This window comes from Heterocephalus glaber, unplaced genomic scaffold (genome assembly GCF_053883595.1).
Source record: "Heterocephalus glaber isolate CG9 unplaced genomic scaffold, H.glaber_assembly_v1.0 deba00001720, whole genome shotgun sequence".
In the NCBI taxonomy this organism is placed as follows: Eukaryota; Metazoa; Chordata; class Mammalia; order Rodentia; family Bathyergidae; genus Heterocephalus; species Heterocephalus glaber.
In genome coordinates this window covers 4,712,774-4,730,341 of record NW_028258433.1, presented here as the reverse complement: position 1 = coordinate 4,730,341, position 17,568 = coordinate 4,712,774, and the positions used below count along the sequence as shown (strand labels likewise).

Sequence of the window (17,568 nt, the reverse complement as noted above, 5' to 3'; positions counted from 1 at the left end):
TATCATTTCTACAATCAAAATAGTTTATTAATAAGCTGTTTTACAGTCTTTGATCATGTTGTGAAATTCATACAGCACATCTCAATTCACACTAGTGATAGTTCAAGTGTATGTAAGTACATGTGGCATGTGGCGTATGGATCCCTATCAGACAACACAGCAATAGACACTGAATCCCTCCAGCAAATTCTATTAACAAGTATTCTTTGCAACTGTTGAACTTGTTAAGGATTATGCTAATACCAGTTGAAGTATATTTATTTAAGTATATGTATAAATATAGATTTGTATATACAGCATGTGTACATATACAGTATTTTTATAACATGTATATGAGGCAGGGTTAAAAGAGGGGAATTATCAGCAATGTGTTTTGCACTGTAGTACATTTTCTTTTATTGAAACATTCACTATATATTTTGAGCACACTTAATGTGCATGTTACAAAAATACTATATATTTCTTTAAAAACATTTATCCCATTGTTTTTACCACTTTCTGAAGCAATTCTGGCAGTCCTTTGTGAATGTCTTTACAAAATGTGATAAAAAATATAATGAATGCTGCTGTTGAGTGCCATCAAACAGTAAGGTAGGCTCATAAAATCATCACAGTATGTGTCCACCTTATTCACCATATTTGGTACTCCACAACTTCTGGATCTTTCCCAAAGTCAAAATGACCATGAAAGACAAATATTCTTGAATAAATTCAGGATATCAAGGTAGCCATGACATCTCAACTAAAGTAATTTTTAAATCCCATTCTATCTCACAAATATATTTGAACTCTTTGTAAATCAAAGGTCATGTAAGTAATAAGTAAATACCATGAGTTTGGGAAATACTGATTGACTTGTAATACCAGAAAAATGGAACCTTAAGAGAAGTGTATGATGGCTTCAATGTGTTCCTTCAAATATATTATGCATATTCTTATAATAGAACTTATTGTTTAAAGAGTTCCAAAAATAGACTGAGAGATTTTTGCAGAATATATTATACCTTGTATTGCCATCCAAAGAGAAATTTGTATTTATGAAAGCATTTATCATCACTTCAACTTCAGGAAATAATAGAGATAGAGAACTATGAGCAATTTCACTTGAAAAGTAAGAAGAATAACAAAGTGGAATCTGTACAGCTGTGAATAATTGTGCAAAGAAATATGAATTCCAGCAACAAGGTATATTTCACATATATTCATATATAATCACTAATAAATGATTTTTATTTTTGCATAGGTAATAAAATCAGCATTGTAGTTTAAGATGGCCAAAACCACCAAAACAATTTTTTGTTCTAGACAGTTTATTTTGGGATACTGCATACCATAGCAGTAGCCCACTAAATAGTGAATCAAGTTTGTATCATGTTTTACTCAAAATAAACTGACCCATGAAACTTACTCTTCATAGATGTGTAAGAAGCATCTTTTGTTTTAACACAGGCATTTTTTTCCCTCTATTTATACTGTTAAGGAAAAGCAAAAGTTGATTATTTTAAAATTAGCTTTATTCAGCAGCCAGCAGATGGAGCTGTTGAAAAATGTTGATGTTATATTTAGCTTTTTTTCTGAAATAAGAGTTTAGAGGCACATTTTTTGCTTTAGAGGCACATTTTTTTGTTTGCTGTGTAAATAATGTCCTAACTGTAGAGAGATCAGAAAATGCAACTAATATTAAAAGGAAAAAGAGATCACTTATAATTATGCAACCAGAAAAAAATTACTTTTACTGTCTTGATATACACCACTCCAGAATATATATTCTATTCATAGGTTTACATATACTTTATTTTTTTAATGTAATGTCTTCTAATTTCAACTTATACATATACATATTTTTACTTTCTCCACTTAAACATTTTCTCATATAAGCAGAGAAAACTTTATGGATTATAGTTAAAATATCTGTAGCTGACAGGACAGGCAAGGACTAATCAAAGTGGGTAATGGCTGCAGCTTAGGTAGGACCCTGTATGACCCCTGCTGTCCTTAACACTTTAGTTGATGGATGATAGGCAAGGTCTGTTGGGTGGGCCCAAACACGAAGGAAGGGTCTCAGAGAAGTAACTATGTAACACTCTTTAGAAATATTTCATTATTTTAAGAACTGAGACAGCCACACCAATACCTAACAGGTGAACTACCAGCTCTAGAAATCTCTGGAAGAATATATAGTACAAGCATACATAAAAGTAGAAGACTCCTGGGGAAAAATACTGAGTGGCTTTGGAATAAAGATGGGAAAGAAACTTGCCACTATATGGAACCATGAGCATTTGTTTAAAAATTTTTAAATGACTTTTAAGTAAAATATCATGTGTAGCATTCAGATGAATAAATACATTGTTTTCAATGGCTATTTACTACTTTTCTATTGGGTAGACATATTATAATTTTTTGTTTGTTTGTTTTTTGAGACAGGATCGCACTATATAGTCCAGGCTGGCAGTCCAGGCTGGCCTTGAACTCACTATGTAGCCTAGACTAGCCTTGAACTCATGGTGATCCTCCTGCCTCAGCCTCCCAAGTGCTGGGATTATAGGTGTGTGCTACCATGCCTGGCTTATACCATAATTTATTTATTAAAACGTATTGTTGAACAGTTGACTAATGAATTATAACATGTATGACATATTTAAATCTATGAGTTATATTTTAAAAATACACAGTTATTGCTGAGGAATGGGGCAATTATAGTCCAGGCTCTTGTGTACAATGAGGAAAGAATTGCAAAGTGTACCCCCAATCGTAAGTAGCAAACAGCTGCATTTACTGAAGATCACAGGAAGTTGTGCTTAGGGCAAGTCTGTGCCAATGAAAGATAGAGCACAGATGGAGAAATGTGCTGGAGTGACAGAAAAGGACTATACATGGGTCAAAGCACACAAAAGTAGCAACAAAATAGAGCCACAAAATAAATCAGGCTTTCAGAATTTAAAGGCTGGACATCTCTGCTTAGATGCCTCCCCCTGAATCTCTGGGTGTGATTGACAGGAATGATTGACATCATGCTGAGTCATCTTAGGGGCTCTCAACACGTATGCTTGTCCTAGAATTCACTTGGATCTTAATTACATTTATGACAGATAGTATATATTTATGAACCTGTAATGAGGTGAAAATAGGGTAAAGATGATCGAAAGGTCAGGCTAGGAAATTTCATACCCATGTGCTCTAGCCTAGAGCATTAGAGATATCCTGGGTTTTTGTATTTTATTTTCTACCCCTCTTAGAACAATGGAAGCAGGAATGACCATAGTTTTGTTTACAATTAAATGGAGGCAAGGGAGTGCTCCCTCAGATCCATTGTTTCTAACTGTACTATAGTCACTGTTGGAGTGTGTTAAAGAGCCAACTTGCTATTTGGCAAACTGAAAAAGGGAAAAAGCAAACATTTATCCTGCCTGTTGTATATAAACTATTATACTAGTGGACAATCAAATACTAATCTCTGAATACAAGTAGTCCAGCTAATAGTATAATTGCAATATCATAATTCTTTAAAACCCTATTGAAAATAACTGATATCAATACTGAACATAAATGTCTGGTAACGTCACATAGAAAGTCAAACAAACATCAGATGTTCCTGATAAAAATCTAATCTCAATCTGATCAAGCCCCTGGTTGCAAGTACCAATTTACAAGATATAGAAAGGTATGTGTTTTGTTTTTTAAAAAAAATTCCAAGAGATAAATGAATAAGAAACTAGAATGGGTATCTAAGTATTAAAAGACATTAATTCATCAACCAGTTATGAAGTATGTATCCACTTGGAGTCTGATTCAAGAAAATAAACTGTAAAAAGTAATTAAGACATTTATGAGATACTTGGAAATTTGAGCACTGCATATTTAATGATGTTAAAGAATTATTATTAACTTTTCAATGCAATAATGGCATAATGGTTATATTAAACATTTAACTAAAACAAAGTATTTTGTTTCTTCATATAGGTATTAATTACCTCATGTGTTCAGTTTGTGAAAGTTTGGAGAGCACCACATTTTCTTTAGGTATGTTATCGGGTTTTGGAGTACTGGAGTTTTCTTCTAAAGGTGACTTCCAGGTTCTTCCTCTCTCAAGTACAGAAATGAATGAAACAAGCAAAAACAGTAGCAAAGTTTTACATTTATTTGAGGTAGGAAAAATTAAAAATAAAGGGTAACGAACAAATTGGCTCTTCAGAGCAAACTTGGGCTAAATAGAAGAAAGGAAAACTAAAATCAAAATGCACAACAGTGAGTGCTTAATGAGGTCTTGTCTTTTTATTCATTCCAAACATTGCAGGTCCATATATGGAATCCTGAGAATTATTTGGCACATGTGTACTGGGATCTGGTCACACCTTCCTTCCCAACCAGTTTAAGCCATTCCCTATCTTGCTATCTCATTTTCCCCAGAGAGACACAGATCCCCATAATTCTTTATGGGTTGCTGAGAGATTGGAGGGCTAAGGGGCTGTAAACCCTACCTACTGGGGATTATGTGCTCTCCACCTACCTTAGGGTGTTGTGGCTCACTGGCTGGGTTAAAGAAAGAAAAAAACCTGTCAGAAAATGAGAAAAGAGTTAGTGACCATTGAGCTGGCTGTTTGATGGGAGAAAGAAACTTTACTATTAGCCCAAATATGAGGACTAGGTCAGATGTCCACACTTCCTGTAGATTAGAATGTATGTCATAAAAGAATATCATATAAATTATCAAGAGTCTGAGAGCCATGGCCTTAGCAAGATCCTGGTTGCTTATCTGTAGTAGCACTGGAGTCTTGCTTTTTAAAGAGAAATCTCAAGTCTTCCAGAGGCTCACAGGAGTAACATTTTCCTTTTGGGTAGTCTAATTCTTCAGACAGTTCAGGTGGAACAGGCTTTATTCTATAAAGATGAATCTAACATGAGAGATAGGGCATGGCTGAGACCAGCTGGGGAGACAGGTGTGGCAGGAGCTATGCAGCACCACCTCTCAGGACCCCATATGTAGAAGTTCTCAAAGATTCCTGCAAGCGTGGACAGCAGAAAAGAACACAGACACCATGAAGAGCTCACTACCATGGCTTTCCTCATGGCAGCCTGCCCTCTGTTCCTCAGGGTGTATTTTTTTTCCTTCTTTTATTTGGCCCAAGTTCACTCTGAAGAGCCAGTTTCTCCTTTATCATTCATTTTTACTTTTTCAAATAAATTTTGTCACCATTTTTGCTTGTCTTGTTCAATTCATTGTTTTAGATAAGAAAAACCTACAAAGCACCTCCAGGAGACTCCAGCACTCCAAAACCCAATAACATCTCTGCCACCTTTACTACAGTGGGTATGGCAAAGATCACTGAAAAGAGGCCCTTCCATTTTGCTTTCAATCGGTGTATGGGAGTCTCTTCTCTCCAAATTTTTATAAGCACTTGGTCTCCAGGATGGACACTAGGTAGTCCCTGTGGGCCAGAAGCTGGCAGGATTCTATTCCTATACATTTTGATAGCCTATTGTACTTGGCCCAGATTAATAAAATATTGTAAGAGTCTCATGGTCTCTGGGTCTACTATCATATCAGAAGATAGAAATGGCCTCCCATATAACATTTCAAATGGGCTCAAATTTAGGCCAGTTTGGGGCATATTACAAGCACTCATGAATACTATTGGCAGTAATCAAAACTGGGACTTAGACATCTCTTAGCGAAGTTTCACCAGAGCTTGCTTTAGAGTCTGATTTGCTTTCTCTATCTTTCCAAAGATTGAGGCTGTTAGGTGGAATGGAGGTAATACTTTATTCCTAAAGCCTTTGCCACTTCCTGAGTTATTCGAGAGGTAAAAGAAGGCCCATTATCACTCTGGCAGGACTGGGGTAGTCCAAATATGGGGATAATTTCTTTAAGAAGCACCTTGACTACCTCTATACCCTTTTCTGAATGGGTAGGAAAGGCTTCAATCCAGCCTGTAAAGGTATCAATTCACACCAATGTCTGTTTAAATCCTCCACATGGTGGCATATGGATAAAGTCTAATTGTCAGTCCTCCCCAGGGTATGTCCCTATCCTCTGTACAGGTTCTGACAAAAGAGGTGGTTAGGGCTTGCCTGTGTTATTATAGGCATAAAATGGGCAAGCTTTGCAGAACTGCTGAGTAGTTGCTGTTAGTCCTAGTCTTGTAAAAACTTGAGTGACCATTTCCAATGTAGCACCTCTTCCCCAATGGAAGGAATCATGAAGTATTTTTATAGCTTTCCACTGCATCCTTTGGGGAAGGACCAGTTTATTTTCTTCATACCACCAGACCCCCTTTTTAATTCCCCCTTGTCCTAAGGCTCATTTATCTTCTTGGGGAATACAGACTGCTTTTAATGGTCCCTCAGGAACTAGGAATAAGGCTAGAGTCTTAAGGGGCTATAAGGCTGCCTTCTTGCTTCATTATCAACCTTTTGATTTCCCAAGGAGATTTCAGACATGTCTCTTTGGTGCCCTTTACAGTGCATGACTGTGACCTGCTTAGGAAAATAGACTGCTTTAGGAGTTTGTAGAAATTCCTGCTTGTGCTTTATAGATGATTGCTTGTTAGTTAGTAAGCCCCTTTCTTTCCAGAATGCTGCATGAGCATGTAGCACCAGAAAGGCATATGGAGTCTGTACCGATATTTAACTTTTTGCCTTTTTTTAAGACCAATGCCCAAATAAGAACTATTAGCTCTGCCTTTTGAGCAGAGGTTCCTGGAGGAAGAGGTTTAGCGTCAGTGACCTGTTGTGAAATGACAACTGCATAACCTGCCTTTCAGTGTCCTTCTTGCACAAAGTTACTTACATCAGTGAACCATACATCCTCAGAGTCTTGGAGGGTCAGGTCACTGATGTCCTGCCTGCTTGCATAGGTTTGGGAGATTACTTGTTCACAAGAGTGCCTAACTTCTGAGCCTGTAGGCATCAAAGAGACAAGATTAAGAATAGTGCACATTTTTGTAATAACCTCAGTGGTGTCTAAAAGCATGGCCTGATACTTGGTAAGCCATACCCCCGTTAACCACAAGTAACTTTTTTTCTCCAGAAAGCCTTTTGACATGATGGGGAGTCAGAACTTCCAGTCAGAACTCTGTCTTAAAGTTACATTTGCAGCTTCCACTGTTAGTGTAGCTGTAGCTGCAACTACTCTCAGGCAGGGTGGCTATCCAGCAGCCACTCCATCTAACCTTTTTGAAAAGTATGCCACTAAGCAGGGTTCTTGTCCTAGCCTTTTGGTCAAGACCCCTCAAGGCAATTCTTCTTTTCTGATATACAGAAGAAGAAGAGTTTTCTTATGTCAAGTATTCCCAGTGCTGGAGCCTGAGTAAGGGCTTTATTTTCCTACATGCATTGTCAGTCACTTTGTCCATTCTAGGGCCTTAGACTCAAGGCCTTTCACAGCCTCAGATAAAGGCTTTGGCATTAGTCCAAAATTAGGTAGCCAGATTCTACAAAAGCCAGCCATTCCAAAGAAGGAAGGAAGCTGTTGTTTGATGGCAGGAGGCCTAATATCACAGACAGCCTGGATCCACTCCCTAGGCAGCTGTCGTTCCCCAAGTATAAGAACATATCCCAGATATTGATCTTTTTGGAGGGATATCTGGGTCTTTTCTTTGGAGACTTTATAATCCTTCTTAGCTAGAAAGTTGAGAGTTTGTATAGTGTTATATTTAGATAACTCCTGAGTTGAGCTGCAAACTAGATTATCATCTACATGCTGTAGGATGGTTCCTTAAGTCTTTCTCTAGTGCCCAAACAAAAAGGTAAAGACTGTCTCTAAACCTCTGTGGGAGAAATCTCCAAGTATATTGCTGCTTTTCTCCTGAAATGGGATTTTTCCCTTTCAAAGGCAAACAGAAAGTGAGAGTTTGGCTATAGAGGGATGAAGAAAAATGTGTCTTTTAAATCGAAGACTGAGAACCAATTAATGTCTCCTTGAATTTGGGTGAGAATTGTATATGGATCTGCCACTAAAGGATAGATTTGAATGACAGCCTCATTAATGAGGTGGAGGATTATTACCATCAGATATTCTCTTGAGGGCTTTACTACAGGGGAAATGGGAGTATTGCAAGGGGACTGACAAGGCTTCAGAAGGCCATGTTTGAGAAACATGTCCATGAGAGGTTGGAGGCTTTTATGTGCTTCTTCCTTGATTGGATACTGCTTTCAGTTTGGAAGTTGGCTGGGGTCTTTTAGTCTTGTAACTACTGGCATAGCAGAATTTGCTCTACCAGGTATTGAATTATTCCATGCAGCAGGATCTACTTGTTAGCTAATTTGGTCAGGGAGACCTGGTCCCAACAAGTAAAATCCATTTTGCCCTTAGCCGAAATTTGAGAATTACCTCCAATTTTGCTACTAAATCTCTTCCTAGCAAGACAGTAGGACACCATGGGACAATTAGAAACTCATGGCTAAACATCTGGCCTTCAAAGTGACATATTAGAAGAGGAGAAAAGAATCTCTGGTTAAAGGTCCCATCAACCCCAATTATAGCTATAGCTCTTCTAGAGGAGAGTTTTCAAGAGAAGAAAATGAAAACTTGAATGAGCTGCCCCCGTATCAACAAGCAATTGAATTGGCTCACCCATAATGTTTAAGATTACCCAGAATTCCTCAGAGAAGATGGCAATATTCACAGATAGGGGAATTGCAGGTTTCCCAGGGCCTCTTCAGTTGTCAAAGTGGGAAATGAGGGTTCTGGCTGGCCTAACCCCTCTCTGGGAGCAGGGACAGTCAAACCTCCAATGCCATGAGTCAGGTACATTACCTGCCTCACATTCAGAGCAGGACCCAGGCAGAGGCTTGGTGCAGTCTTGTGCCCAGTGTCCAGTCTTCTTGCACTTGAAACAGGAACCCTTTCCTCACTTATCCCTGGATTTTCCCTTAGAAAACCTGGGTGAGTTTAAAACATTGCCAATTACAGCAGCTACTGTCTTAACTTTTCTCTTTTATCCCCCTTCTAGATCCCAATTGTTGAACACAGAAAATGCTGTGCCCAGCAATTGTGCCATAGGTATCTGTGGACCCATCTGTAGTTTTTGTAATTTATTCCAAATATCTGGGACTGATTGACAAATGAAATGATGTCTCACTAGTGCTTCTACCTCCCTAGAAGATGAATCTATATTGGTATATTTATGAAAGACTTAATGTACCTTTCATTTCTATGCTAAAAGCAGCTAGCATATCAGTTTAGTTCTGTTGAAGGGTTCTCCAGGATAATTTTCTTCCCTTTTAAAAGCATATTCCTCATCTGCATAATTTCTAGCCTCTTATAGGATTCTTTGTCCCTCTGACAGTTGGCCTAGTCATACTTTGCATTGCTGGACATTTGCAACCAAAAAGGAAACTGATTTACTGGCCTGGGGACTATAAGGAGAAGGTCAAAGAAATCTCCTAGTATCACACACAAATCAGAGAGATTCACATCCCCCTGAGAGACAGATGGGGCTTCCAGGACAGCCTCTTTGCTGGGGTTACTATAAATACCATAGTTTTAGGACATTTCCTGTGATAAAGGGTCACAAAAGCCTGAACATAAGGCATTTCATTCAATCTTTAATGTTTTAAGCTGAAATGCTGCAACTGAAGAATAGTTGCATAAGTAGGGCCATCACGTGGTCCAACCTCCTTCCCCCTAATGAGTTAATGGGGCCCAATAGGGAAAATCTGTTATGTTTGCTTGCTTGTATGAATGATGCTGGGGTCACTCTAAGGTTTGTCAGAGAGGTCTGTCTAGTAAATGCTTGAGTAAATGATGATTTGTGGGACTCTAGGGTCTCCTCCTTCTGCATGGGACACCATCCTAAGGACCCAAGACTTAGTTTTCCCTCTTTGTCTCTCTATAGGCCTCAAGACTAGCCTCTTGGACCTTGCCAAGCAGATTCTACTGACTTTACCCCTACTTAGTCCTTTGATTCCCATGAGATCAGGGCAGAACACCTTACCTCAACAGAGTTCCCTTAGCCACACAGTTGAGCCACTTCCACTTACTGGCTCATACTTAAGCAGAGCGAAGCCATTTGGGGAAAATATCTCTTGCATTTACCCCATATAGTAAAAACTTTGGTTGTTTGTTTAAGGTAGAGATGGAAATCCCTTTTTCCTAAGAATGAGTATGGCTCTGCTTTTGTATACTCACAATCACTTTAGTTGTGTTTTTTTTTTTTTTTCTGGTTCTTTAGTTAAGTTTTAAATGCTGTTCATTTGTTCTGCTCAGGCTGTCAGGCATGTTTCTAAATTACCTGCATTTTGTTAGAAGAAACAAAGAAGGAATCTAGCAAGCAAGTGATAGCTCTCAGCGGGCTGTAGGACCTAGAGAGAGTCAAGTCAGCTAGAGCTGGCTTGGCTGCCACTTGTCATTGGCTTCCACAGGCAAGAAGTGGTGGGAGTTTTAAAATAGACAAATTTTTCTCTTCCTATGTGGGAAGACACTGTGTCTGTTTAATTCAAAAGAAAAGAGGGAGAAAGCCCACATGTTCTCTAAAATTAGAGGCTTAGTTTGTAAGGCCAGTTGATAACAAAAAGAAAGGGAAAAAATGGCAGTGTTTGACCCAAATCCGACTCTAGCTATGTGACAAGACAACATGGCACCTGGGCATATGACAAGGCAACATGGCACTTGACCATATAACAAGGTAACATTGCACCCCAGAACCAAAACAGCCAACTGAGAAAGAAAAAGCAATTTACAAACTGGAGTAGGTGAAGACCAGGCTAATTTCCAATAAAAGTAGCAAAATACAACAAATAAATGTGTGTACAAGACATACCAAACTCTAGGTCACACACAGCGCCCAAAAAATTCAATAACAAGCCCTCTGGCTATTTAATGCATACCTGTAGAGTGAGCACAAGTGAGAAAAAAAAGTCTATTGCAGCAAGAAAAATATCACAAAGGCAATACAGTGCCTTCCCCTAGTCCACATGGCAGGACACACTAGGAAGCTCTTCCAGGTGCGGTGAGAAAAAGCCTCCCATAATTCCAGGATAGGGGAGAGACAAGGAAAGAAGAAGAAGAAGAAGAAGAAGAAAAACTCCCCAACAAAATACAGTTGTGACACTTTAGAAAGAAACAAAAAAATGTGCCCAAAGGGCCTTACCTGGTCTCCTGGCTGGCTAAGCCAAATAATGTTACCAGGTTTTGGAGTGTTAAGAGTCTCCTCTGCAGGTGGTTTCCAGGTTGTTCCCCTCCCAAACAAAGAACTGAAACAAGTAAAAACAGTGGCAAAGTTTCACACTTATTTGAGGCAGGAAAAGTTAAAAAGGAAGGGTAAGGGACAAACTGGCTCTGCATAGTGAACTTGGGCTGTGTAAAAGAGAGGAAAGTTTTAAAAAATAAAATAAAAGTAAAAGTACACCCTGAGTACATAGTGAGCTATCGTGAAGAAGCCTGCTAGTGAGCCCTTGATGGTGTCTTGTCCTTTTATTCATCCCACACATGGTGGGTTCTTTCTAGAAGTCCACATACAGGATCCTGAGAGTTATTTGGCTCATGTGTCCTGGGATCTGGTCACGCCTCCCTTCCCAATCAGTCTAAACCACTCCTGGTCTTGCTATCTCATGTATACTATACTTTAATATAAATGCAATAATAAACAATGGCCAATATAAAATGACTTCTTTAGGAAAAAGGAATATGATAACTAGGATTTACAACATAATAAAGATAGGGGAGCAAACAGATGGGCATATGAAATAATTTATTAGTTTTTTATCATAAGTTGATATTAAAATGGAAGATAGACATATGAGGGTTTATTCTGTTCAATCAACTTTTGTGTATATTTGAGGCAGGCAGCTTTTTTTTTTTCAGTACGGGGGATTGAACTCAGGACTTTGCACTTGGAAGGCAGGAGGCAGCACCACTGAGCTAAATCCCTGGCCCTTTTGTGTATATTTGAAATACTCTAGAATAACGTGATGCTAAGTATAATGGTGTTTTGTTTTTGTTGTTGTTTTTGGTGCTATTGGGGGTTGAACCCAGGGTCTTGGTATTGAGGTACATCCCCAGGCATCTTTCTTTATTTTTTTATTTTGAGACAGGGTCTCACTAAATTGCCCAGCATGGGCTTGAATTTACAATCCTCCCTCGGCCTCCTAGAGTGCTGGGATCACAGATGTGTGCCACAATACCTGGCTAAGTACAAATAGTTTATAGTTTTGATTCCTGCTAAACTGCTCTCAATAAAAATTGCCCCAATTTTTACTTTACCAACAGTGTAAATCAGCACTTTTATAGAACATAATTAGGGATAATAAATTGTTGCATAAAGCAGTTAGTTTGAGTTTTTGCATGGTATGATGTAAAATTTAAAAGTAAAAAATTCTGCTGATTTTTTTCATCACATAATAGTAAAATACATCTATTGTTTAAAAACAACCTGAAATAAATTAAAAATGAGTTAACACCTCAAAGTGAACAGACTTACCTAGGGTACACACACAATACATCCACACACAAAAGCATTGTCAGCTTTTATAAAGAGAGAGCATTTGTGGGTGGAGTGGGGTGGCTGTAGCTCAGTGCTACAGCTGTTCACAAAGGATCTGGATTGGATCCTCAGGATCTCAAAAAGTTAAAAGAGTGCATTTCGATATTCTATGAGCATAAGTTAGATCATAACAGCTACATTGTGAACCTTGGAAAGTTATTTAACCTCCCAAACACTTAGTTTGATCATCTGTAAAATCTAAATAATAATATTAGTCACCTTTCAGAGATGTTATAATCGTTCAAAGAATTGTATACATAGATCCAAATACAACTCTTGGCATTTGTCATCACTTATTAACAGGAAAATTATTATTATTATTATTATTATTATTATTATCATCTTCTGTGAGAAATCTCTTTGAAATAAACTAAGATTGGCCTATCTGTATCACTATTTACTGTATATTATGAACATGGTAAAAACAGGAGTTGGTAACCTTTTAAAGATGTTGTGACAAGTGTTCATTCATTCAATTCCTTAGCAGGGAAGTTGAGTCCTTTTTTTTGCGGGGGGTACCAGGGATGAGGACCTTGTGCTTGCTAGGCAGGCAGCAGAACCACTGAGCTAAATCCCAGCAGTTAAGTCTTTTTTTATGGCATGGAAGTAGTGCCTCAAGTTAGCAGTCAGCAGGCTGCTGAAGGCCCTGCTAGCATTTCAAAGACATTCCTCTTGAGCTTTCAAAGCTTGGGGCTGGGCATTTAGCTCAATGGCACTGGTCTTGCCTCACAAGTGCAAGGTCCTGAGTTCGATCTCCAGTGCTGCAAAAAAAAAAAAAGAAAAGAAAAGAAAGAAAGAAAGAAAAGGAAAATGCAAAGTTTAAAGTAGAGGGGACCCTGGGGGTAAGAAGGCTGTGTTTAAATCAGCAAACAGCTTAATTAGTAAGTGGGGTGGGGTGGAGTGCTGTGAAAAAAAAGAATGAATTAACTGCCAGTGAAAGAAAGCAAGTGTGAATCAGTGGCTGGATACCTGGGCAGTGTCAAATACACAATTGATTTTGCTCAAGATCACCATTTCTATGGCTTTAACTGATGCCCTCTATCAGAGGGTGATCAATCCTCTGATCTGCCTGGAAAGGGGACCAGTGAGGGCTAAAGAAAGAAAGACAATAGAGACATGGGAAATTTCATAATACATGGTGGGCTGGGAGGTCAGCGCCTCAGAGTGGGCAAAGATAAAGACACTCCAAATTAGCCACTATTTATTGGGTGCACACAATGATCAGAGGGAATATAGGGTGAATCAGGGCTGCAATAATCCTATGTCAATGAGCATCTTATGTTAATGAGGATTTTAGGTTGATAAAGATCATATGTTGAGGACAGTGAAATGGGCAAAGCATTTTTAAAATAGTAGGTGGGATGAGGTAGCAGGCTAATAAGGAATCTGTCCTTCCCCCAGGTGAAATCTTTCTCTTTTTTTAATTACTACTTGGTTTTCAAAGAACCAAGATGGCTTATAGGCCGTGCACCACCACGCCCTGCTCATTTTGGACAATTTGTATCTGCACATAATATATCTTAATTTTTTTCACCATTCTCCTACCCTCCCTTTAACCCTTCTTCCCTTGCCCATTTACAAAACTGTGTCTCCATTTTTTCCTTTCAGTCTCTTTTTTAAAATCCTTTCTCCTTTCCTTCCATTCCCCTTACCCATTTGAACCAGTTCTTCCTACTTCCCAATATCTATCCTCCATTTTCCTTATTTACACTTTCGATTTCTCATACAAGAGAAACAATGCAATATTTTAACTTGTGAGTCTCATTTATTTCACTTAAGATTATGGTCTCAACTTGCATCCATTTACTTAAAGATGTCTCAAGTTCATCCTTCCTTATGGCAGAGTAGTACTCCATAGAGTAACAATAAAGAAAATACATTTTATTTATCCATTCATCTGCCCCTCTCTAATTAAATTCTTATAAACTTCTAAAAAGCAATTCTAATCTTGCCATTTCCTTGCTTCTTTTCCCTTCAGATCAATGCCTAAATTCCTTTATATATTCTATAGAGTTCTTTCTGATCTTTACTCCAATTTAGCTTTCTAAACTATATTGTAAATGGAAAGCTTATGTTCTGGGCATACACAAGTTTCTCTCTCTTGCCTCCTTGTTTTTGAATGTTTTGTGATTTTCTCTTCCATACATTTTCAGCATTCTGGAAGTCTCAACTCAGTTGTCCCCTTCATGAATAAGCCCATCAGAATGCCCAGGTAGAGTTAGGCATTACTTTGACTATGTACCTACGCAATTTCGACCACTCCCTTGACTATTCAGTCTCTATCAATAGTGCTTTTCTGTTTAATGGCAGAGGTGGCTTTTCACAGTTAGTGGCTTATAAATATCATGAATAATGTTGGTAGTGGGTTCTTATTAGTGAATTAAAAGTATTCAAAGAGACTCTCCCACCTTTACATGAACTGATGATAAGAATAGAGAACTATTGCCTACATCTTTTTGGGGTGGAATTCAGCCACGGGTCAGGAGGAATTCCAGTTGTCTAATGCCCACTATGAAGAGAAATAGAATTCTTCTTCTGAAAAGCTGTTGCCTGTCCCTCAAAAGACCCTTTCATTCAAGATGACTGTCAGAACAGTAAGAGGACAAAGAACTGGTTATCAAGCTTACTAATTAGGTTCTATAAATTCTCCAGTGCCTGCCTACCAAACAAAAATGATTGTTTAATAAATGTCTGTGAATCAGCATTACTAGGCAGAAGGTAAGTTTTACTAGATTCTTTTTTTTTGGTACTGGGGATCGAACTTGGGACCTTATACTTGCAAGGCAGGCACCAGAACCACTGAGCTAAATCTCCAGCCCCAAGTTTTACTAGATTCTAACCATTGAAAGCAACTGTTACCTATCAAAAAAGAATCTTAAGAATTTGCTTTAATAAACTTGTTTCAGCCAGCTCACAATAGAAATAAAGAAGACACATGAGGACCTAGCAGGAAGGACCTTAGGATGAATTCTCTATGGCATTAGCTGCTTTGCTTCATCTGAACTATCATTCTAAGGGACATAAATTGTTCTACACTGGATAAACAATTGATTTTTATCATTGATTAGATGGCTGACAATCAAAATTTTGCAATTTATTCTCCCAAGAATGAGACCTCAATATTTAAAAAGCAATATGACAGCTGAATTGTATACTTACTGATTGTTAAAATGATAAACATGGGCCGGGGGTTTGGCTCAGTGGTTCCACCGCCTGCCTTGCAAGTGCAGGGTCCTGAGTTTGATCCCTGGTACCAAAAAAGACAAAAAAGAAAAAAAAAAACAAATAAAATTATAAATATATTTACTTTACCACCCCGATACATCAAAGACCTAAAAATAAGACTTGAAACTATGAGAATGTTCGAAGAAAACATAGAGTAAGAGCTTCATACATTGGTTTGAGGAATGATTTTGTGGACAGGACACCAAAAACATAACCAACAAAAGAAAAAAAAATCTGTCAATTAAGCTACATCCAAATTAAAACTATATCAAAATATACAACCAGCAGAGTGAGAAAGCAAGCACAGAATGGGAGAAAATATTTGCAAATATATCTGATAAAGAGTTGTATCCAGAATATATATTTAAAGAAATACTAATAACTCAACTACAAAAAAAATAACCCAATGAAAAATGGAGAAGGGGTTGAACAGACATCTCTCCAGAGAAGGTGTGCAAATGACCAATAAGCACAAGAAAAGATGTTTAACATCTGCTATGATATAAAAGTGCCTCTAGAATTTATGTATTGGAAACTTAATCCCCAGTGAATAGAAAGCAGGGTTTATAGAGAGTGTTTAGGTCATTGGACAGGGTCTGAGGAGGTTCTCCAAAGAGGAGATGAGGAACTCAACTCACCACTTACAGGACAAGTTGTAGGTTTACAGATTTCCATCACAGAAAAAGAATTTTCAAGATGCAGCAGTGAGAGGCATAAAGAGGTTTATTAGGCAGAATTTTAAAAGTACACACTCAGAGAAAGTACAGAATGAGTCCTCAAGAGAGAAGAGCACTAAGGACTGGTGTTTTTATATGGTCCTGGGAGTGTCCTCAAGATGAGTGATCTAGAATATGTATTCCTACTATCTTTTCAGGTTCCCCATTTGGCATGCTATGTTGAAATGCAAACCATTTACAAGTGTTGGTAATTGACATATGCTGCCCACTAATATTGCTGCTTCCTTGAGAATGGATATCTGTGCAAGGAAGGGCAGTTAATGGTTAAAAAGCATGGGCCTAGAATGCAATTTATAGGCTTATTGTGTCATTAAGACAATTAGGAATTTTTTTGAGTTTCCTACAAGGGAAAAGGGCTTGAATAACTTTTGTATCCTGAAGTTGTTGTTTCTCTTAAAAGTATAATTTTAAAATTACAATTTGCCTTATTTCCTCTCTACCAATCTTTATTTTGCTATCCTACCTCACAACCTCATGAATGGATTAATGTTGTTATAAAAGAGTACTTGAAGGAATGGAATCACTGCTTCTCCTCCACTATGTGAGGACACAGTCTATATCTTTTTGCCCTTCCAGTATCTGAGGACACAGCAAGAAGCTCCAGATAAGAGGCCAGCAGTTTCATCTTGGACATTTCAGCCTCCAAATCTGAACTGTGTTCTATATGAATTATCCAATGTCAGGTATTCTATTACAGCAATAGAAAACATACTAAGGTAACATATTTAATCATCAGAGAAAAGAAAATAAAAACTATAATGCGATACCACCTTATACTTGTTAGGATGGATACCATTAAAAAAAAGGAAATAAATATTGGTGAAGATATGAAAAAAAATGGAACCCTTGTACCTTTTTTGGAAGTGTAAAATGGTATTGTGGCTATGGAAGACATGGTTACTCCTCAAAAATTAAAAATTGATTACACCGGGCATGGTGGCACATACCTGTATTCCCAGCTACTTAGGAGGCTGAGGCAGGAGGATAGCTAGTTAAAGGCCAACCTAGGCAACTTATCAAGATCATATCTCAAAATAAACAAAAACTTAGAAGGGTTGAGGGTATAACTCAATAATAGAGAACTTGTGTGGCATGTACAAGGCCCTGAGTTTAACCCACAA

General features: G+C 38.0%; 1 protein-coding gene and 1 long non-coding RNA gene across 6 annotated transcripts in view; both read right to left on the bottom strand.

Moving 5' to 3' along the window:
- Pds5b (PDS5 cohesin associated factor B) overlaps positions 1-17,568 on the bottom strand; it is a 283,823-nt gene that overhangs the window by 229,816 nt on the left and 36,439 nt on the right. For all 5 annotated transcript variants that reach the window (XM_087199489.1, XM_087199485.1, XM_021266499.2 and 2 more), the window contains exons 3-4: positions 15,645-15,732; positions 11,094-11,196 (exon numbers count right to left, since the gene is read on the bottom strand). In XM_087199489.1, the coding sequence (XP_087055615.1) occupies positions 11,094-11,196; positions 15,645-15,666 (125 nt within the window). In that variant the 5' untranslated portion in view covers positions 15,667-15,732. The remainder of the gene's footprint in view (positions 1-11,093; positions 11,197-15,644; positions 15,733-17,568) is intronic.
- LOC147821695 (uncharacterized) lies at positions 34-11,087 on the bottom strand. Its single transcript, XR_015446654.1, has 3 exons — positions 6,791-11,087; positions 4,511-4,556; positions 34-4,087 (listed from the first exon to the last, which is right to left on the bottom strand). It is a non-coding gene; the product is annotated as an uncharacterized LOC147821695 (long non-coding RNA).